Source organism: Scyliorhinus torazame, unplaced genomic scaffold, assembly GCF_047496885.1.
Source record: "Scyliorhinus torazame isolate Kashiwa2021f unplaced genomic scaffold, sScyTor2.1 scaffold_57, whole genome shotgun sequence".
NCBI lineage: Eukaryota > Metazoa > Chordata > Chondrichthyes > Carcharhiniformes > Scyliorhinidae > Scyliorhinus > Scyliorhinus torazame.
Window position 1 is genome coordinate 1,053,362 of NW_027307784.1, and position 22,450 is coordinate 1,075,811.

Genomic DNA, 22,450 nt, shown 5'->3' on the forward strand with positions numbered 1-22,450 from the left:
TCATTGGAAATGGCAAAAATTCAGTTGCAAATTAAGCAAATGGAACATCAGAAAGAATTAAAACGGCTGGCATACGAGAGTGAGAGGAAAGAGAAAGAGAGAGAGAGGAAAAAGAAAGAGAGAGAGAGGAAAAAGAAAAGGAAAGAGAAGAAAGGAGAAAAGAAAGAATAGCCCTAGCAGAACAAAAAGAAAGGGAGATACAGATCAGGAAAAAAGATAAAGAGAGGGAGTTTGAACTTCAGAAAATGGCCATGAAACATGACAATCAGTTAAAATTGGCAGACGTAAAGGGAAACGTACAGTTTTAGAACATAGAACATAGAACGATACAGCGCAGTACAGGCCCTTCGGCCCACGATGTTGCACCGAAACAAAAGCCATCTAACCTACACTATGCCATTATCATCCATATGTTTATCCAATAAACTTTTAAATGCCCTCAATGTTGGCGAGTTCACTACTGTAGCAGGTAGGGCATTCCACGGCCTCACCACTCTTTGCGTAAAGAACCTACCTCTGACCTCTGTCCTATATCTATTACCCCTCAGTTTAAAGCTATGTCCCCTCGTGCCAGCCATTTCCATCCGCGGGAGAAGGCTCTCACTGTCCACCCTATCTAACCCCCTGATCATTTTATATGCCTCTATTAAGTCTCCTCTTAACCTTCTTCTCTCCAACGAAAACAACCTCAAGTCCATCAGCCTTTCCTCATAAGATTTTCCCTCCATACCAGGCAACATCCTGGTAAATCTCCTCTGCACCCGCTCCAAAGCTTCCACGTCCTTCCTATAATGCGGTGACCAGAACTGTGCGCAATACTCCAAATGCGGCCGTACCAGAGTTCTGTACAGCTGCAACATGACCTCCTGACTCCGGAACTCAATCCCTCTACCAATAAAGGCCAACACTCCATAGGCCTTCTTCACAACCCTATCAACCTGGGTGGCAACTTTCAGGGATCTATGTACATGGACACCTAGATCCCTCTGCTCATCCACACTTCCAAGAACTTTACCATTAGCCAAATATTCCGCATTCCTGTTATTCCTTCCAAAGTGAATCACCTCACATTTCTCTACATTAAACTCCATTTGCCACCTCTCAGCCCAGCTCTGCAGCTTATCTATATCCCTCTGTAACCTGCTACATCCTTCCACACTATCGACAACACCACCGACTTTAGTATCGTCTGCAAATTTACTCACCCACCCTTCTGCGCCTTTCTCTAGGTCATTGATAAAAATGACAAACAGCAACGGCCCCAGAACAGATCCTTGTGGCACTCCACTTGTAACTGAACTCCATTCTGAACATTTCCCATCAACCACCACCCTCTGTCTTCTTTCAGCTAGCCAATTTCTGATCCACATCTCTAAATCACCCTCAATCCCCAGCCTCCGTATTTTCTGCAATAGCCTACAGTGGGGAACCTTATCAAACGCTTTGCTGAAATCCATATACACCACATCAACTGCTCTACCCTCGTCTACCTGTTCAGTCACCTTCTCAAAGAACTCGATAAGGTTTGTGAGGCATGACCTACCCTTCACAAAGCCATGCTGACTATCCCTGATCATATTATTCCTATCTAGATGATTATAAATCTTGTCTCTTATAATCCCCTCCAAGACTTTACCCACTACAGACGTGAGGCTCACCGGTCTATAGTTGCCGGGGTTGTCTCTGCTCCCCTTTTTGAACAAAGGGACCACATTTGCTGTCCTCCAGTCCTGTGGCACTATTCCTGTAGCCAATGATGACATAAAAATCAAAGCCAAAGGTCCAGCAATCTCTTCCCTGGCCTCCCAGAGAATCCTAGGATAAATCCCATTAGGTCCCGGGGACTTATCTATTTTCAGCCTGTCCAGAATTGCCAACACCTCTTCCCTACGTACCTCAATGCCATCTATTCTATTAGCCTGCGTCTCAGCATTCTCCTCCACAACATTATCTTTTTCCTGAGTGAATACTGACGAAAAATATTCATTTACTACCTCGCCTATCTCTTCAGACTCCACACACAACTTCCCATCCCTGTCCTTGACTGGTCCTACTCTTTCCCTAGTCATTCGCTTATTCCTGACATACCTATAGAAAGTTTTGGGTTTTCCTTGATCCTACCTGCCAAATACTTCTCATGTCCCCTCCTTGCTCGTCTTAGCTCTCTCTTTAGATCCTTCCTCGCTACCTTGTAACGATCCATCGCCCCAACTGAAACTCCACACCTCATCTTCACATAGGCCTCCTTCTTCCTCTTAACAAGAGATTCCACTTCTTTGGTAAACCACGGTTCCCTCGCTCGACGCCTTCCTCCCTGCCTGACCGGTACATACTTATCAAGAACACGCAGTAGCTGATCCTTGAATAAGCTCCACTTATCCAGTGTGCCCAACACTTGCAGCCTACTTCTCCACCTTATCCCCCCCAAGTCACGTCTAGTGGCATCATAATTGCCCTTCCCCCAGCTATAACTCTTGCCCTGCGGTGTATACTTATCCCTTTCCATCATTAACGTAAACGTCACCGAATTGTGGTCACTGTCCCCAAAGTGCTCTCCTACCTCCAAATCCAACACCTGGCCTGGTTCATTACCCAAAACCAAATCCAACGTGGCCTCGCCTCTTGTTGGCCTGTCAACATATTGTGTCAGGAAACCCTCCTGCACACACTGTACAAAAAACGACCCATCTAAAGTACTCGAACTATATCTTTTCCAGTCAATATTTGGAAAGTTAAAGTCTCCCATAATAACTACCCTGTTACTTTCGCTCTTATCCAGGATCACCCTCGCCATCCTTTCCTCTACATCCCTAGAACTATTTGGAGGCCTATAGAAGACTCCCAACAGTGTGACCTCTCCTTTCTTGTTTCTAACCTCAGCCCATACTACCTCGGAAGATGAGTCCCCATCTAGCATCCTCTCCGCCACCGTAATACTGCTCTTGACTAGCAGCGCCACACCTCCCCCTCTTTTGCCTCCTTCTCTGAGCTTACTAAAACACCTAAACCCCGGAACCTGCAACATCCATTCCTGTCCCTGCTCTATCCATGTCTCCGAAATGGCCACAACATCGAAGTCCCAGGTACCAACCCATGCTGCCAGTTCCCCTACCTTATTTCGTATACTCCTGGCATTGAAGTAGACACACTTCAAACCACCTACCTGAACACTGGCCCCCTCCTGCGACGTCAAATCTGTGCTCCTGACCTCTATACTCTCATTCTCCCGTACCCTAAAACTACAATCCAGGTTCCCAATGATAGTGATGGGGAGAGTGAGAAAGAGCGTCATAGTCGAAGGCTTGGTGGGAATCTATGTAAATATGTCCAAGTATTGCCAAGGTTTGACGAGAAGGAAGTGGAAGCCTTTTTCATTTCATTTGAGAAGGTAGCTAAACAAATGAAATGGCCACAGGACATGTGGGTGTTACTGATTCAAACAAAGCTGGTAGGTAGAGCTAGTCAAGTGTTTGCATCAATACCGGAGGAGGTATCTGGAACGTATGAGGAGGTGAAGAAATCCATCTTAAGTGCATATGAGCTAGTGCCTGAAGCTTACAGTAAGAAGTCTTACAACACCAGGTTAAAGTCCAACAGGTTTGTTTCAAACACGAGCTTTCGGAGCACTGCTCCTTCCTCAGGTGAACTTTGTTTGAAACAAACCTGTTGGACTTGAACCTGGTGTTGTAAGACTTCTTACTGTGCTCACCTCAGTCCAACACCGGCATCTCCACATCTGAAGCTTGCAGACAAAGGTTTCGAAATTTAAGGAAAGAATTTGGCCAAACATACATGGAGTTTGAAAGGCTCAAACAGAGTAATTTTGAGAGGTGGATAAGGGCTTTGAAAATAGACCAAACGTATGAAGCTCTTAGAGAAATTAGACTTTTGGAGGAGTTTAAAAATTCAATTCCTGATATAGTGAGAACTCATGTGGAAGAGCAGAGGGTTAAAACTGCGAGATTAGCAGTGGAAATAGCAGACGATTATGAATTAGTTCATAAATCAAAGATTGGTTTCCGACATCAGTTTCAGCCGGTGAGGGATAGAAACTGGGGACATGAGAAATACTCAAGTGGTAAAGGTAAAGGTGATGTGATGGGAGACACTTAAGAGAGTGTACCTCGGATTTTTTTAAAAATCCAGGAGGGTGGAAAAGAAATGAAAAGTTTTGAATGCTTTCACTGTAATAAACTAGGCCATGTAAAGTCACAGTGTTGGTGGTTGAAGAAAAGCACTGGGAAGGTTGATGTGGTAAAACAGGATAAGTCAGTGGGGTTTGTTAGAGTGGTAAAGGAAAGCCAAGGGAAGCGAAGGAGGTGCAAAGTATTGTACAGCCTGTTCAAGAAGTAATTGTTCAGAAGGTGCCAGATGTCTTTAAAGAATTTACTTGTGTGGGTAAAGTTTACTCATGTGCATCAGGAGGAGCAGGTAAAGAAGTCACAATTTTAAGAAATACAGGGTCTAGTCAATCTTTAATGGTAAGAGATGAGGAATTATGTAGTTTGGGAAGAATGTTGCCAGAAAAGGTGGTGATATGTGGAATTCAGGGTGAGAGGAGTAGCGTTCCATTATTTAAGGTAAGGTAGGAAAGTCCAGTGAAGAGTGGTGAAGTGGAAGTAGGAGTAATAGATAAACTATTTTGTCCAGGAATAGTTTATCGTGGGCAATGATATAGCTGGATCGCAGGTGGGAGTGATGCCTACTGCGGTTGATAAGCCAGTGGAAAGTCAGTCAACTGAAGTGTTGAAGGAAGAATATCCTGGGATATTTCCGGATTGTGTAGTAACAAGGTCGCAAAGTCACAGGTTAAGACAAGAGGAGAAATCGAAGAGTGAAGATGAAGTGCAATTATCAGAAACGATTTTTGATCAAATGGTTGAAAAAGAACAAGAACGGGTGGACGATGAGGCGGATATTTTTAGTTCAGGAAAATTGGCGGAGTTACAACAGAAAGATGTAGAAATAAAACGGATATCAGAAAGCATATACGGAAGAGGAGTCTGAGAGGATACCAGAGTGCTATTCCCGTAAAAACGATGTCTTGATGAGAAAATGGAGACCTGTACATATGCAGGCGGATGAAAAGTGGGCAGACGTTCATCAAGTAGTATTGCCGGTAGGGTATAGAAAGGTGTTGCGAGTTGCACATGAGGTACCAGTGGGAGGTCATTTGGGAATAAGGAAAACTCAAGCTAAAATCCAGAAACATTTTTATTGGCCTCGACTACATAAAGATGTAGTTAAATTTTGTCAATCATGTCACACATGTCAAGTGATAGGGAAACCTCAAGCAGTGATAAAACCAGCGCCCTTAATACCCATTCCTGCATTTGAGGAACCTTTTACAAGGGACCTAATTGATTGCATAGGACCGCTTCCTAAAACAAAAAGTGGGAATCAATATCTTTTGACCATAATGGATGTGTTTACTAGGTTTCCAGAGGCCATTCCAGTACGTAATATTACAGCTAAAAGGATTGTGGAGGAGTTACTTAAATTCTTTACTAGATATGGACTACCCACAGAAATTCAATCGGACCAAGGAACAAATTTTACTTCAAAGTTATTCAAAGAAGTTATGGATAGCTCAGGAATAAACCAATTTAAATCAACTGCATATCATCCAGAATCGCAGGGAGTGTTAGAAAGGTGGCATCAGACTTAAAGACAATGTTGAGGGCGTATTGTCAAGATTATCCAGAGGATTGGGATAAAGGAATCCTATTCGTATTGTTTGCAATTAGGGATGCACCTAATGAGTCTACCAAATTTAGTCCTTTTGAACTAATTTTTGGTCATGAGGTAAGAAGGCCACTTAAATTGATTAAGGAAAAATTGGTGGGTGAGAAATCGGAAATTACACTATTGGATTACGTGTCAAATTTTAGGGAATGATTAAATAGAGCAGGTGAATTGGCTAGACAACATTTGAAAGTTGCACAAAATGTAATGAAACGGGTAGCGGGCAAGAAATCCAAAGTTCGTAGTTTTGCCAGTGGGGATAAAGTTTTAGTGTTGTTACCAGTGTTAGGGGAGCCTTTAAAAGCTAGGTTTTGTGGACCGTATCAGATTGAAAGGAAATTAAGTGAGGTGAATTATGTGGTAAAAACACCAGATAGAAGGAAGACTCACCGAGTGTGTCATGTGAATATGCTTAAAAGGTACTTTGAAAGGGAAGGAGAGAAAAAGGAGGTTTTAATGATTCTAACTCAAAGTGACGAACCAAATCCAGATGACTGTGAATTTGACATACCTCAAATTAAATTGGAAAATAAGGATGTTATTAAAAATTGGGATGAATTGTTAAGTTACCTTCCAGAAGAAAAACAAACTGACCTGAAAGAGTTATTGATATCACATGGGCAAGTTTGTAGAGATAAATTGGGAAGTACTAAAATGGCTATCCATGATGTAGATGTGGGAAATGCTGTTCCTATCAAACAACATCCATATAGACTTAATCCTTTAAAATTGGCACAGGTTAACAGAGAGATTGAGAGTATGCTGAAGAATGGTATAATTGAAGTGGGTTGCAGCCAATGGAGCTCACCCATAGTGATGGTACCTAAACCAGACGGTACCCAGCGGTTGTGTGTGGACTATAGAAAGGTGAATGCAGTTACAAGAACGGACTCTTATCCTGTCCCACCATTGAAGGATTGTGGGACAATCTGCTTTTATTTCCAACTTCCAGACATGGAAAGAACATTTAAAACATCGTATGGAGTTCTTCGGTCGACTTCAGGAGGCGGGTTTGGTGATGAACATTGCCGAAAGTGAATTTGGAGAAGCCCAAATCACTTTCCTTGCGGAGTTTCCGTTATCCACAGGACGACGGGAAATAATGCAATTTCTTAGCATGAGTGGATTTGATCGAACATTTGTGCAAACTTTTTGTGGCGTGATTACTCCACTGATGGAATTGCTGAAGAAACGTAAAACATTTCAATGGACAGCGGACTTTCAACGTGCATTTGACTGCCTGAAAGCTGTGATCACCAATGTTCCTGTATTGGAGAATTGCAAGGGACTCTGTGGTCAGATTGAACTAAATGATCTGATTCTAAAGAGAAATGCCGAGGAGTAGAGGAATGGATGGATCGTGCAGAGACTTTGTTCAAAGAGACTGTCAATCGAGAAGGATTTCGGTTGGAGGAAGAAGAACAATGAAAAATGGAGTATATTATTATGCCTGTTTGCGTGTGTTGCTTTTTTTTGAAAACGAAAAGGTATATTTACTGTGTACATTTCTTAGTGGATGGTTCAAAAGTGAAAAATGAAACCATCTTGAAGTTGATGGGGTTTTTTTTTCTTGGGGGGAGGTGTCATGCGAGAGTGCCTTTAAGAACTGGATGTTTAAGCAATGTACCTTTAAGAAAACAGTGATATCATAGAGTGGGTGGAGCTCAGCTCAGTTCAGCTATTTTGCAGTTGGGTTTTTGCAGGTTTTTAGTTTCAGTTTAAAAAGCAGTGGGTGTGTGTGTGTGTGTGTCCAGAGAGCTGCAAGAAGAAGGCAAGGTGCTGGAGCTGAAATCAACCAAACTAATATATCTCTGCCATTCCACAGTAAATATATATATCCTTTAACCTGATGTGATATTGTTTAAAGGTGTTAAGTCTCTTGGAAGTTTGAAGGAACAGTTTAAGGAATTATTTACTGTTGCAATATTTTCTGAGTTATCTTTGAAGTCAGGGGTGTTAAGAGATCCAATGTTTATTTAAGATGTTAAGTTGAGTTCATGGAATAAACAGTGTTTTGTGTTTAAAAACCCACGTGTCCATAATTGTAATCCCACACCTCGGGAAAAAGCCGTGTGCTAGGAAAAGCAACAAATACATTAAAGGGAGAGGTTGGTTGAACTCCATGATACATTTTGGGGTTCTGAAAACGCCTCACCCATAACAGTACACATCGGTACCAACGACATAGGTAAGAGAAGGGACGGGGATTTAAAACAGGAATTTAGGGAGATAGAGTGGAAGCTGAGAGCCAGGACAAACCATGTTGTCATCTCTGATTTGTTGCCGGTGCCACGTGCTAGTGAGGAGAGGAACAGGGAGAGAGTGCAGATAAACACGTGGCTGCAGGGATGGTGTAGGAGAGAGGGTCTCAGTTACTTGGATAATTGGAGCACATTCTGGGGAAGGTGGGACCTGTACAGACAGGATGGTTTGCACCTGAACCAGAGGGGCGCCAGTATCCTGGGAGGGAAATTTGCTACGGCTCTTCGGGGGGGGGTTTAAACTAATTTGTCAGGGGGCTGGGAAAACGAGCTGTGTTCCAGAAGCCAGTGTCGAGAGTAGTGAGGAACTGAGGAGGGTATCAAGGTCGCAGGAGTGTACCGGCAGACAGAAAAGTGGGGTGATGTGTGTCTCCTTCAATTCAAGGAGCATCCGGAATAAGGTAGGTGAACTTGGAGCGTGGATTGGTACTTGGGACGACGATGTTGTGGTCATTAATGAGACATGGTTAGAACAGGGACAGGAATGGTTGTTGGAAGTTCCGGGATATAGATGTTTCAGTAAGAGTAGGGAAGGCGGAAAAAGAGGTGGAGGAGTAGCATTGTTAATCAAGGATAGTTTAACAGCTGCAGAAAGGCAGTTTGAAGGGGATCTGAATACTGAGGTAATATGGGCCGAAGTTAGAAATAGGAAAGGAGCGGTCACGTTGTTAGGAGTTTTCTATAGGCCCCCAAATAGTGATAGAGATGTGGAGGAAGAAATTGCAAAACAGATTATGGATAGGTGTGGAGGTCTCAGGGTAGTTGTCATGGGTGACTTTAACTTTCCAAATATTGATTGGAACCTCTATAGGTCGAACAGTTCGGATGGGGCAGTTTTTGTACAGTGTGTGCAGGAGGGTTTCCTGACACAATATGTGGATAGGCCGACAAAAGGGGGGGCCACATTGGATTTGGTACTGGGTAATGAACCGGGCCCAGTGTTAGATTTGTTTGTGGGAGAGCACTTTGGAGATAGTGACCACAATTCGGTGTCTTTCACTATTGCAATGGAGAGGGTTAGGGCCATACGGCAGGGCAAGGTTTATAATTGGGGGAGGGGTAATTATGATGCGATTAGGCAAGAATTAGGGAGCATAAGATGGGAACAGAAACTGTCAGGGAAAGGCACAAATGGAAAGTGGAGTTTGTTCAAGAAACAAATACTGCGTGTCCTTGACAGGCATGTCCCTGTCAGGCAGGGAGGAAATGGCGTGTGAGGGAACCATGGTTCACAAAAGAGGTTGAATGTCTTGTCAAGAGGAAAAAGGAAGAGTATGTAAGGATGAGAAAACAAGGTTCAGTAGGGTCGCTTGAGGATTACAAGGTAGCAAGGAATGAGCTGAAAAAAGGGTTTAGGAGAGCTAGGAGGGGGCATGAGAAGTCCTTGGTGGGTCGGATCAAGGAAAACCCCACGGTGAGAAATAAAAGAATGACCAGGGTGAGGGTAGGGCCGGTCAAGGACAGTAGTGGGAACTTGTGCATGGAGACAGAAGAAATAGGAGAGGAGTTGGTGAATACTTTTCTTCAATGTTCACAAAAGAGAGGGGCCATGTTTGTGAGGATGAGAGTGTGATTCAGGCGGGTAGGCTGGAGGAAGTAGATGTTCTGAGGAGGGATGTATTAGCAATTTTGAAAACCCTGAGGGTCGACAAGTCCCCTGGGCCAGATGGGATATACCCAAGGATTCTTTGGGAGGCAAGGGATGAGATTGCAGAGCCTTTGGCTTTGATCTTTGGGTCCTCGCTGTCCATGGGGATAGTGCCAGAGGACTGGAGAGTGGCGAATGTTGTTCCTCTGTTCAAGAAAGGGAATAGGAATGACCCTGGTAATTATAGGCCAGTTAGTCTTACTTTGGTGGTCGGGAAAACAATGGAAAAGGTCCTGAAGGATAGGATTCATGACCATTTGCAAAGATGCAGCTTAATCCGGGATAGTCAATATGCATTTGTGAAGGGTAGGACTTGCCTCACAAATTTGATTGAATTCTTTGAGGGGTAACTAAGTGTGTAGATGAAGGTAGAGCAGTTGATGTCGTATACATGGATTTTAGTAAGGCGTTTGATAAGGTTCCCCATGGTCGGCTCATGAAGAAAGTAAGAAGATATGGGATAGAGGGAAATTTGGCCAATTGGATAAGTAACTGGCTATCACATAGAAGACAGAGGGTGGTGGTGGATGGAACATTTTCAGACTGGAGACCAGTTCCCAGCGGTGTACCACAGGGATCAGTGCTGGGTCCTCTGCTATTTGTGATTTTTATCAATGACTTGGAGGAGGGGGCTGAAGGGTGGGTCAGTAAATTTGCTGATGACACCAAGATTGGTGGAGTAGTGGATGAGGTGGAGGGCTGTTGTAGGCTGCAAAGAGACATTGATAGGATGCAGAGCTGGGCCGAAAAATGGCAGATGGAGTTTAACCCTGATAAGTGCGAGGTGATTCATTTTGGTAGGAAAATTTTGAATGCGGATTACAGGGTCAACAGCAGGGATCTGAGGAATGTGGAGGAACAGAGAGATCTTGGGATTTATGCCCACAGATCTCTGAAGGTTGCCACTCAAGTGGATAGAGCCATGAAGAAGGCTTATAGTCGGTTAGCGTTTATTAACAGGGGGCTTGAGTTTAAGAGCCGTGGGGTTATGCTGCAACTATACATGACCCTAGTGAGACCACATTTGGAGTATTATGTGCAGTTCTGGTCACCTCATTATAGGAAGGATGCAGAAGCATTGGAAAGGGTGCAAAGGAGATTTACCAGGATGCTGCCTGGTTTGCAGGATAGGTCTTATGAGGAAAGGTTGAGGGAGCTAGGGTATTAGGAAAGGTTGAGGGAGCTTTACTCAGAGAGTGGTTAGGGTGTGGAATGGACTGCCTGCTGTGATAGTGGAGTCGGACACTTTAGGAACTTTCAAGCGGTTATTGGATAGGCACATGGAGCACACCAGAATGACAGGGAGTGGGATAGCTTGATCTTAGTTTCGGACAATGCTCGGCACAACATCGAGGGCCGAAGGGCCTGTTCTGTGCTGTACTGTTCTATGTTCTATTATTAAATCTCCCTTCTCATCCTCTAAAGGACCAATATTTAACTTAGCCACTGTTTTTTGTTTTATATATTTGTAGAAACTTTTACTATCTGTTTTTACATTCTGAGCAAGTTTACTCTCATAATCTATCTTACTCTTCTTTATAGCTTTTTTAGTAGCTTTCTGTTGCCCCCTAAAGATTTCCCAGTTCTCTAGTATCCCACTAATCTTTGCCTCTTTGTATGCTTTTTCCTTCAATTTGATACTCTCCTTTATTTCCTTAGATATCCATGGTCGATTTTCCCTCTTTCTAGCGTCCTTCCTTTTTGTTGGTATGAACTTTTGCTGAGCACTGTGAAAAATCACTTGGAAGGTTCTCCACTGTTCCTCAACTGTTTCACCATAAAGTCTTTGCTCCCAGTCTACCTTAGCTAGTTCGTCTCTCATCCCATTGTAATCTCCTTTGTTTTAGCACAACACACTGGTGTTTGATTTTACCTTCTCACCCTCCATCTGTATTTTAAATTCCCCCATATTGTGATCGCCCCTTCCGAGAGGATCCCTAACTATGAGATTAACAAACAAAGAACAAAGAACAAAGAAATGTACAGCACAGGAACAGGCTCTTCGGCCCTCCAAGCCCGTGCCGACCATGCTGCCCGACTAAACTACAATCTTCTACACTTCCTGGGTCCGTATCCCTCTATTCCCATCCTATTCATGTATTTGTCAAGATGCCCCTTAAATGTCACTATCGTCCCTGCTTCCACCACCTCCTCCGGTAGCGAGTTCCAGGCACCCACTACCCTCTGCGTAAAAAACTTGCCTCGTACATCTACACTAAACCTTGCCCCTCTCACCTTAAACCTATGCCCCCTAGTAATTGACCCCTCTACCCTGGGGAAAAGCCTCTGACTATCCACTCTGTCTATGCCCCTCATAATTTTGTATACCTCTATCAGGTCTCCCCTCAACCTCCTTCGTTCCAGTGAGAACAAACCGAGTTTATTCAACCGCTCCTCATAGCTAATGCCCTCCATACCAGGCAACATTCTGGTAAATCTCTTCTGCACCCTCTCTAAAGCCTCCACATCCTTCTGGTAGTGTGGCGACCAGAATTGAACACTATACTCCAAGTGTGGCCTAACTAAGGTTCTATACAACTGCAACATGACTTGCCAATTCTTATACTCAATGCCCCGGCCAATGAAGGCAAGCATGCCGTATGCCTTCTTGACTACCTTCTCCACCTGTGTTGCCCCTTTCAATGACCTGTGGACCTGTACTCCTAGATCTCTTTGACTTTCAATACTCTTGAGGGTCCTACCATTCACTGTATATTCCCTACCTGCAATAGACCTTCCAAAATGCATTACCTCACATTTGTCCGGATTAAACTCCATCTGCCATCTCTCCGCCCAAGTCTCCAGACAATCTAAATCCTGCTGTATCCTCAGACAGTCCTCATCGCTATCCGCAATTCCACCAACCTTTGTGTCGTCTGCAAACTTACTAATCAGACCAGTTACATTTTCCTCCAAATCATTTATATATACTACAAAGAGCAAAGGTCCCAGCACTGATCCCTGTGGAACACCACTGGTCACAGCCCTCCAATTAGAAAAGCATCCTTCCATTGCTACTCTCTGCCTTCTATGGCCTAGCCAGTTCTGTATCCACCTTGCCAGCTCACCCCTGATCCCGTGTGACTTCACCTTTTGTACTAGTCTACCATGAGGGACCTTGTCAAAGGCCTTACTGAAGTCCATATAGACAACATCCACTGCCCTACCTGCATCAATCATCTTAGTGACCTCCTCGAAAAACTCTATCAAGTTAGTGAGACATGACCTTCCCTTCACAAAACCGTGCTGCCTCTCACTAATACGTCCATTTGCTTCCAAATGGGAGTAGATCCTGTCTCGAAGAATTCTCTCCAGTAATTTCCCTACCACTGAAGTAAGGCTCACCGGCCTGTAGTTCCCGGGATTATCCTTGCTACCCTTCTTAAACAGAGGAACAACATTGGCTATTCTCCAGTCCTCCGGGACATCCCCTGAAGACAGCGAGGATCCAAAGATTTCTGTCAAGGCCTCAGCAATTTCCTCTCCAGCCTCCTTCAGTATTCTGGGGTAGATCCCATCAGGCCCTGGGGACATATCTACCGTAATATTTTTTAAGACACCCAACACCTCGTCTTTTTGGATCTCAATGTGACCCAGGCTATCTACACACCCTTCTCCAGACTCAACATCTGCCAATTTCTTCTCTTTGGTGAATACTGATGCAAAGTATTCATTTAGTACCTCGCCCATTTCCTCTGGCTCCACACATAGATTCCCTTGCCTATCCTTCAGTGGGCCAACCCTTTCCCTGGCTACCCTCTTGCTTTTTATGTACGTGTAAAAAGCCTTGGGATTTTCCTTAACCCTATTTGCCAATGACTTTTCGTGACCCCTTCTAGCCCTCCTGACTCCTTGCTTAAGTTCCTTCCTACTTTCCTTATATTCCACGCAGGCTTCGTCTGTTCCCAGCCTTTTAGCCCTGACAAATGCCTCCTTTTTCTTTTTGACGAGGCCTACAATATCTCTCGTCATCCAAGGTTCCCGAAAATTGCCGTATTGATCCTTCTTCCTCACAGGAACATGCCGGTCCTGAATTCCTTTCAACTGCCACTTGAAAGCCTCCCACATGTCAGATGTTGATTTGCCCTCAAACATCCGCCCCCAATCTATGTTCTTCAGTTCCCGCCTAATATTGTTATAATTAGCCTTCCCCCAATTTAGCACATTCGTCCTAGGACCACTCTTATCCTTGTCCACCAGTACTTTAAAACTTACTGAATTGTGGTCACTGTTACCGAAATGCTCCCCTACTGAAACATCTACCACCTGGCCGGGCTCATTCCCCAATACCAGGTCCAGTACCGCCCCTTCCCTAGTTGGACTGTCTACATATTGTTTTAAGAAGCCCTCCTGGATGCTCCTTACAAACTCCGCCCCGTCTAAGCCCCTGGCACTAAGTGAGTCCCAGTCAATATTGGGGAAGTTGAAGTCTTCCATCACCACAACCCTGTTGTTTTTACTCTTTTCCAAAATCTGTCTACCTATCTGCTCCTCTATCTCCCGCTGGCTGTTGGGAGGCCTGTAGTAAACCCTCAACATTGTGACTGCACCCTTCTTATTCCTGATCTCTACCCATATAGCCTCACTGCCCTCTGAGGTGTCCTCCCGCAGTACAGCTGTGATATTCTCCCGAACCAGTAACGCAACTCCGCCTCCCCTTTTACATCCCCCTCTATCCCACCTGAAACATCTAAATCCTGGAACGTTTAGCTGCCAATCCTGCCCTTCCCTCAACCAGGTTTCTGTCATGGCAACAATATCATAGTTCCAAGTACTAATCCAAGCTCTAAGTTCATCTGCCTTACCCGTAATACTTCTTGCATTAAAACATATGCACTTCAGGCCACCAGACCCGCTGTATTCAGCAACTTCTCCCTGTCTGCTCTGCCTCAGAGCCACACTGTCCCTATTCCCTAGTTCTCCCTCAATGCTCTCACCTTCTGACCTATTGCTCCCGTGCCCACCCCCCTGCCATACTAGTTTAAACCCTCCCGTGTGACACTAGCAAACCTCGCGGCCAGGATATTTATGCCTCTCCGGTTTAGATGCAAGCCGTCCTTCTTATACAGGTCACACCTGCCCCGGAAGAGCTCCCAGTGGTCCAGATAATGGAAACCCTCCCTCCTACACCAGCTGTTTAGCCACGTGTTTAGCTGCTCTATCTTCCTATTTCTAGCCTCACTGGCACGAGGCACAGGGAGTAATCCCGAGATTACAACCCTCGAGGTCCTGTCTTTTAACTTTCTGCCTAGCTCCCTGAACTCCTGCTGCAGGACCTCATGCCCCTTCCTGCCTATGTCGTTAGTACCAATATGTACAACGACCTCTGCCTGTTTGCCCTCCCCCTTCAGGATGCCCTCTACCCGTTCGGAGACATCCTGGACCCTGGCACCAGGGAGGCAACATACCATCCTGGAGTCTCTTTCACGTCCACAGAAGCGCCTATCTGTGCCCCTGACTATAGAGTCCCCTATTACTATTACTCTTCTGCGCTTTGACCCTCCCTTCTGAACATCAGAGCCAGCCGTGGTGCCACTGCTCTGGCTGCTGCTGTTTTCCCCTGATAGGCTATCCCCCCGACAGTATCCAAAGGGGTATACCTGTTCGAGAGGGGGACAACCACAGGGAATTATGAATCAATCCTGTCTCATTACACAGGACCAGATCTAGGACCGCTTATTCCCTCGTAGATTCCATTACATACTGTTCTAGGAAACTATCGCAGATACATTCTATAAACTCCTCCTAAAGGCCGTCTTGACCGACCTGGTTAAACCAATCGACATGTAGATTAAAATCCCCCATGATAACTGCTGTACCATTTCTACATGCATCTGTTATTTCTTTGTTTATTGCCTGCCCCACCATAATGTTACTATTTGGTGGCCTATAGATTACTCCTATCAATGACTTTTTCGCCTTACTATTCCTGATTTCCACCCAAATGCATTCAACCTTATCCTTCAGAGCACCGATGTCATCCCTTACTATTGCCCGGATGTCATCCTTAAATAACAGAGCTATACCACCTCCCCTACCATCCACTCTGTCCTTCTGAATACTTTGATACCCTCAGATATTTAACTCCCAGTCGTGACCATCCTTTAACCATGTTAAAGTAATAGCCACTAAATCATCGAAATTCATGATGATTTGCGCCATCAACTAATCAATTCCGGTAAATACCTTATTCCGAACACTATGAGCATTCAGGTAAAGTACACTTATGTTGGCTTTTTTACGTCTGTTTTGAATCTTAACACCTCGATCAGTAACCTCTCCCAAGTTATATTTCGTCTTAGATTTTCTCCTAATTTTCCTCGTCGTTGAACCCATATCTTCATGTAACAACCTGCCGCGTCGCTTACCATCAATGTTTTTACTTCCCGTTTTATTCCTTTTACTGGTCCTATTCACGGAGCTCCCCTCAGTCACTGTACCTTGTACTGTCGCCCTTTTTGATTTTTGACTATGGCTTCTCTGCCTTACACTTTCCCCCTTACTGCCTTTTGTTTCTGTCCCTGTTTTACTACCTTCCAACTTCCTGCATCGGTTCCCATCCCCCTGCCACATTAGTTTAAACCCTCCCCAACAGCTCTAGGACATCGGTTCCAGTCCTGCCCAGGTGCAGACCGTCCTGTTTGTACTGGTCCCACCTCCCCCAGAACCCATTCCAATGCCCCAGGAATTTGAATCCCTCCCTCTTGCACCATCTCTCGAGCCACGCATTCATCCTATCTATCCTGACATTCCTACTCTGACTAGCTCGTGGCACTGGTGGCAATCCTGAGATTACTCTCTTTGAGGTCCTACTTTTTAGTTTAACTCCTAACTCCCTGAATTCAGCTTGCAGGACCTCGTCCCATTTTTTACCGATATCGTTGGTGCCTATGTGCACCACGACAGCTGGCTGTTCACCCTCCCCCCGCCCCAGAATGTCCTGCAGCCGCTCCAAGACATCCTTGACCCTTGCACCAGGGAGGCAACATACCATTCTGAAGTCTCGATTGTGTCCGCAGAACCGCCTGTCTATTCCCCTTACAATTGAGTCCCCTATCACTATAGCCCTGCCATTCTCCTTCCTGCCCAGCTGCGCAGCAGAGCCAGCCACGGTGCCATGAACCTGGCTGCTGCTGCCTTCCCCTGGTGAGCCATCTCCCTCAACATTATCGAACGCGGTATATCTGTTTTGCAGGGAGATGACCGCAGGGGACACCTGCACTGCCTTCCTACTCTTGCTCTGTCTTTTGGTCACCCATTTTCTATCTCCCTCAGTAACTTTCACCTGCGGTGTGACCAACTCGCTAAACGTGCTATCCACAACGTCCTCAGCATCGCGGATGCTCCAAAGTGAGTCCATCCGCAGCTCCAGAGCCGTCAAGCGGTCTAACAGGAGCTGCAACTGGACACACTTTTTGCACGTGAAGGAGCCAGGGACAGTGGAGGTGTCCCTGAGCTCCCACATCGCACACGAGGAGCATGACACGGGTCTGGGATCTCCTGCCATGTCTTAAACCTTCGGTAAACTTATACAACTACAATTCCAAAAAATGAAAGAAAAAAATGAATAAATTAGACAATGAAAAGAAAAAGAAACAAGAAAAACGACTTACCAGTCACTTATCAAGGATAAAAAGCACCTTCTCCCAACCCAGCTTTGAATTCCCACCTAGCTTCAAATTCCCAAACTTACTCTAGGTTGTGTCTCACTCTGGCTGTGTCTTCTCTGGCTCACTGGGAGAACTCAATTTGGTATCACCTACAAACCTCTTAACCATTTCAGTGTAAATCATTGATGTACATCAAAAGCAAAGGACCCTGCAGGATCCTACGGGAACTAGCCTTCAATTCACAAAAGCAGCCAAACATTACCCTTTGCCCCCTACCACCAAGATAACTTTGGATCCAATATTTGCCCCTTTCACTACGATGCCATGGATTGTTACTGTTCAAACCAGTTGATCACACCCTGCCCTGTGCTCCTGTACCTGCTCCGTAGACCAGTTTCTGGAGGTTCAGAGCCGACTGCTGCTTGAAGACATCAGCTGCCCGCTGAGCGAGTCCTTCTTTCCACTTCAAACCTCCTTCAGAAATCAGAAAGCAAATGTATTAACACAAAATCAAAACAGCAGAGACTCTGGAAAACTGAAAACTCTGGAAATATACAGGAGGATAAAGGGGACAAGAATAAACCAGGTGCTCTGGTTTCCTCCCACAGTCTAAAGATGTACAGGTTAGGTGGATTGGCCATGATAAATTGAAAAGATGTACAGGTTAGGTGAAGGGATTATTGGGATCGGGTGGGTAAGTGAGCTTGGGTGGAATACTCTTTCACAGTGTCGGTGCAGACACAAAGGGTCGATTAGCCTCCTTCTGCACTGTAGGGTGCTATGAAATGAGATTATTATATAGGACAAGAGGGGAAGAGGAAACATTTTGCTGTCACAGTAACAAATGCCCAAAATGTTACCAAAAGGCACGACGAGTGTTTATGTTGCCTCCATGGTAATAATGATGCTTCATGAAGCAAAATATGGCACTGAGCCAAAAAATAAGATAGCAGGGCAGACGACCAAAAACTTGATTTGGGTTTTTCGGACCTTCAAGATAGAAGGTGAGACAGAGAGGATAAGGGGGGAACTGAAGACACAGATATCAGACAATCTAAAGACACAGATATGAAATTCAGTCTCTTGGATCTACCACGGGTCAGCAAGTGCGAGAGGGTTAATGGCCAGGGGGGATTTAGTGTCAAAAGCAGCAAGCTTTGCTTGTCTTTATTGTTCAAAGTGCAATAGATCAGGCCAAAGCAACATCTCGTCCAAACAGGTCCCGAAACAACTTGACTGACCTGTGGTTTCCAAGCTCAAACTGATCTTTTCTTTATAATCGTCTTTTTGTTCTTCAATGTCACTGCTTTCTGGGTTTGGCGCCTTGCTCTCTGAGATACCTGGACTAGTCAGATCCACTGTGGAATCATCGTCAGCAGAATCCACCTCCAAGTTTAAGGTTGGCTCCTTCTCTTTCTGCTCGCCAGTCATAGGTTTTTGCAAATCTGTTTTTAGCCTCGATTCCTCCTTCGATGTTTTATCACCAGAGAGCACAATAGCTTTTTCAGAATCATGACTCAGGTCATGTTCCTCATCACCTGACTCATTTTCCTCCTCATCAGTCAGCTCTGCCTCCGAATCCATTTCCAGGTCATCATCGGCATCTGCAAAGGCGGGTCTTTCAACGGCAACCTCTGCCTCTTTCTCCTCCAGCTTCAAGACTTTAAGTGGCCAGGGAGACATTTCTTTCCCACCGTCAACTTGGCTTCGACTGTCAACCTCTTCTTCACTTTCAGCCTCATCCTCACTCGCAGTGTCATCTTCTTCTTCCTCATTTTCAGTCATTTCTTCATCATCGTCACCATCGCCATCAAAGACCGCTTTGCGACGGACCCGTCCACTCTCTGGGTCAAACAGTTTCTCCTCTTGAGCCATTTTGTATCTGTTTTAGGGGCAGAAATTAGAGTTTTAATCTTTTATTATACAGAAAATCTGGTTTCGTATTTAACCTGTTGAAGGAATCTTTAATATTATTAGACTACGCCAAGTTGTTAGATTCCTAATTGAAGGATCTTATCCCGCCAAACTACAACAAGTTGAAAGAATCTGTAATATTTTTGGACTACGCCAAGTTGTTGGATTCCGAGTATTATTCAACTGTGTAAAGTTGAAGGAATTTATAGTATTTCTACCATTCGGTTTCCAGCAGCACTTTGCGATTACTGGAACTCAGCAGAACTTTAAGTTAAAACTTCTCAGGTGCCAAAAGGAATTCTTTTATTTTTCTTCTATTGATTACAATTTGAAAGTCATTTAAAAGGCAATTCGTAGACAATGTGAAGCTTTCAGAGAATCAAAGACATTATCTTCTTGCTCAGGCAGACAGTTCGAAAGTAACTTTTAAAAGGTCAAAGTCTGAAAATGAAGCATGAAAAAGAGAGAGAGAGAGAGCTAATCTAAAACTAAATGTCAAGACCTCAAAAACACTCTCCAAAACAAAACACTAAAACATACTAAACACTACTCCAGAAACACACGAAATACTTCAGAACACACCCTCACAGACACAGACAGAATAACTGACAGACAGACCAAACAGACTAACAGACTGACAGACTGACAGACTAAAATGGCGGGGGAAACTTTTTCAGTTATACACTTTCATGTCTGTCTTAAGTCATCTAATCACACCCCAATATAATCCTAATTAGACTCAAACACATTTGATTTGACCGCAAGCCGTCCATCTTCAATGTGCAACATTAGCTTTAAATGTTGCGTATCTGCATACTTGTCTATGTTAAGGAATGAGATAGTCTGCTTTATCTTTACCAGCAATAAACTGGTTTTAAGCTAGCTTGGCTAATGTAACAATGGAGACTTCATATCGAGAAAGCTGGAATCAAATATATATTTGATTCAATGCTCTACAAGCTGCACTGGACTCCTGCCACCTCGTTGCAATGGAATTCAGCCCTTGTCCTTGACAGTAGCACAAGCATAGTGTCAAATTGTTTTGCAACTGTGCTGTTTTAATCTATGATGGAATTATGCTGTTTCATGTATCTATTGAAGCTATATGTTTTGAGATGACCTGAGGTTATGGGTGCTGAAATTCTCATTTTTAAATGGGTATTTAAAACTGGGGCTTAATATTTATGCTTAAACAGCTATCTTTTACCTATATTAGTTGTATTAGAAATACCTGGCTTCTACACCTGTTCCAGGAACAAACGTACTGTTACCTCTGTCACTGAAGATGGGTAAAGGTAATTTTTTGTCAATCTGTTTATCCATAAACAATATCTCTCAAAAGCTCATGCGTGGGTATCAAAGGAATTCATGGCCTAAGGAAGAACTTGATTAGTTTTTGGCAAAGATGCACATTCAGATCCCGGAATCTTTCAAAAGATCCATTAACATAAGATAGGGCAAATTGTTTTTCTTTTAAATAGAATAATCTTTTGGGGGGTTTGATTTAAAATGTTGTTGTATGTTTTAGAATGGTCCAGACTGTCTGAACTGCTGTGGTGGAATGTATCCCAACTTTCAAAACCGTAGAGTTTTCAAAGCAGGTTGTTGAATGGAAACTCTTCATATTAATATTGATTTTATTCAACTTAGCAGCACTTCTGCCTCATAGCGCCAGGGACCCAGGTTTGATTCTGACCTTGGCTGACTGAGAGGAGAGATTGCAGAGACAGGGTCTGCATTGCTTGAGTTTTGAAAAACGAGGGGCGACCAAATTGAAATGGACAAAATTCTTACAGGGCATGACAGGGTAGATATAGAAGATGCTCAGGAGGCCATTATGGTGGGAGTGCAGAGATCTTGAAGGGTTAGAAGACATTACAGAGATCGGGAGTGACGAGGCCCACAGCGAGATTGGAAAACGGGGATGAGAATTTTAAAAGCAAGGAGTGCCGCCGGGCTGGTCACCAAGGGCAGGCGCAATGGTGAACAGGGTTAGTTCAACTGAAGTTACAGGTGACAGAGGGTTGATCGAGCACAACCTTATGGAGGGTGGAAGAGAAGGAGATGACCAAGGGGGGTGGATAAATTTGGTGGTGAGGGAACGGAATTTGTGACCAAAGAAAATGGCTTCAGATTCCTAGATTTATTAAAGGAAGGTTTGGCTCAACCAATGCAGAGGCCGGAGAAGCAGTGTGACCAATCAGAGACGGGAGTGCAGAGGTCGGAGAAGCAGTGTGACCAATCAGAGACGGGAGTGCAGAGGTCGGAGAAGCAGTGTGACCAATCAGAGACGGAGGTGCAGAGGCCGGAGAAGCAGTGTGACCAATCAGAGACGGGAGTGCAGAGGTCGGAGAAGCAGTGTGACCAATCAGAGACGGGGGTGCAGCGGTCGGAGAAGCAGTGTGACCAATCAGAGACGGGGGTGCAGAGGCCGGAGAAGCAGTGTGACCAATCAGAGACGGGAGTGCAGAGGCCGGAGAAGCAGTGTGACCAATCAGAGACGGGGGTGCAGAGGCCGGAGAAGCAGTGTGACCAATCAGAGACGGGGGTGCAGCGGTCGGAGAAGCAGTGTGACCAATCAGAGACGGGGGTGCAGAGGCCGGAGAAGCAGTGTGACCAATCAGAGACGGGGGTGCAGCGGTCGGAGAAGCAGTGTGACCAATCAGAGACGGAGGTGCAGAGGCCGGAGAAGCAGTGTGACCAATCAGAGACGGAGGTGCAGAGGCCGGAGAAGCAGTGTGACCAATCAGAGACGGAGGTGCAGAGGCCGGAGAAGCAGTGTGACCAATCAGAGACGGAGGTGCAGAGGCCGGAGAAGCAGTGTGACCAATCAGAGACGGAGGTGCAGAGGCCGGAGAAGCAGTGTGACCAATCAGAGACGGGGGTGCAGCGGTCGGAGAAGCAGTGTGACCAATCAGAGACGGGGGTGCAGCGGTCGGAGAAGCAGTGTGACCAATCAGAGACGGGAGTGCAGAGGCCGGAGAAGCAGTGTGACCAATCAGAGACGGGAGTGCAGAGGCCGGAGAAGCAGTGTGACCAATCAGAGACGGGGGTGCAGAGGCCGGAGAAGCAGTGTGACCAATCAGAGACGGAGGTGCAGAGGCCGGAGAAGCAGTGTGACCAATCAGAGACGGGGGTGCAGCGGTCGGAGAAGCAGTGTGACCAATCAGAGACGGGAGTGGAGAGGTCGGAGAAGCAGTGTGACCAATCAGAGACGGGGGTGCAGAGGCCGGAGAAGCAGTGTGACCAATCAGAGACGGGAGTGCAGAGGC

General features: G+C 45.1%; 1 protein-coding gene across 1 annotated transcript in view; it reads right to left on the reverse strand.

Moving 5' to 3' along the window:
* Positions 1 to 22,450, reverse strand: part of LOC140405557 (ribosome biogenesis protein BMS1 homolog) — a gene marked incomplete at its 5' end in the record, with an annotated part of 196,965 nt that overhangs the window by 135,221 nt on the left and 39,294 nt on the right. The window contains 2 exons of the mRNA XM_072494117.1: positions 17,643 to 17,738; positions 18,506 to 19,146. Coding sequence (XP_072350218.1) covers positions 17,643 to 17,738; positions 18,506 to 19,146 — 737 coding nt within the window. The remainder of the gene's footprint in view (positions 1 to 17,642; positions 17,739 to 18,505; positions 19,147 to 22,450) is intronic.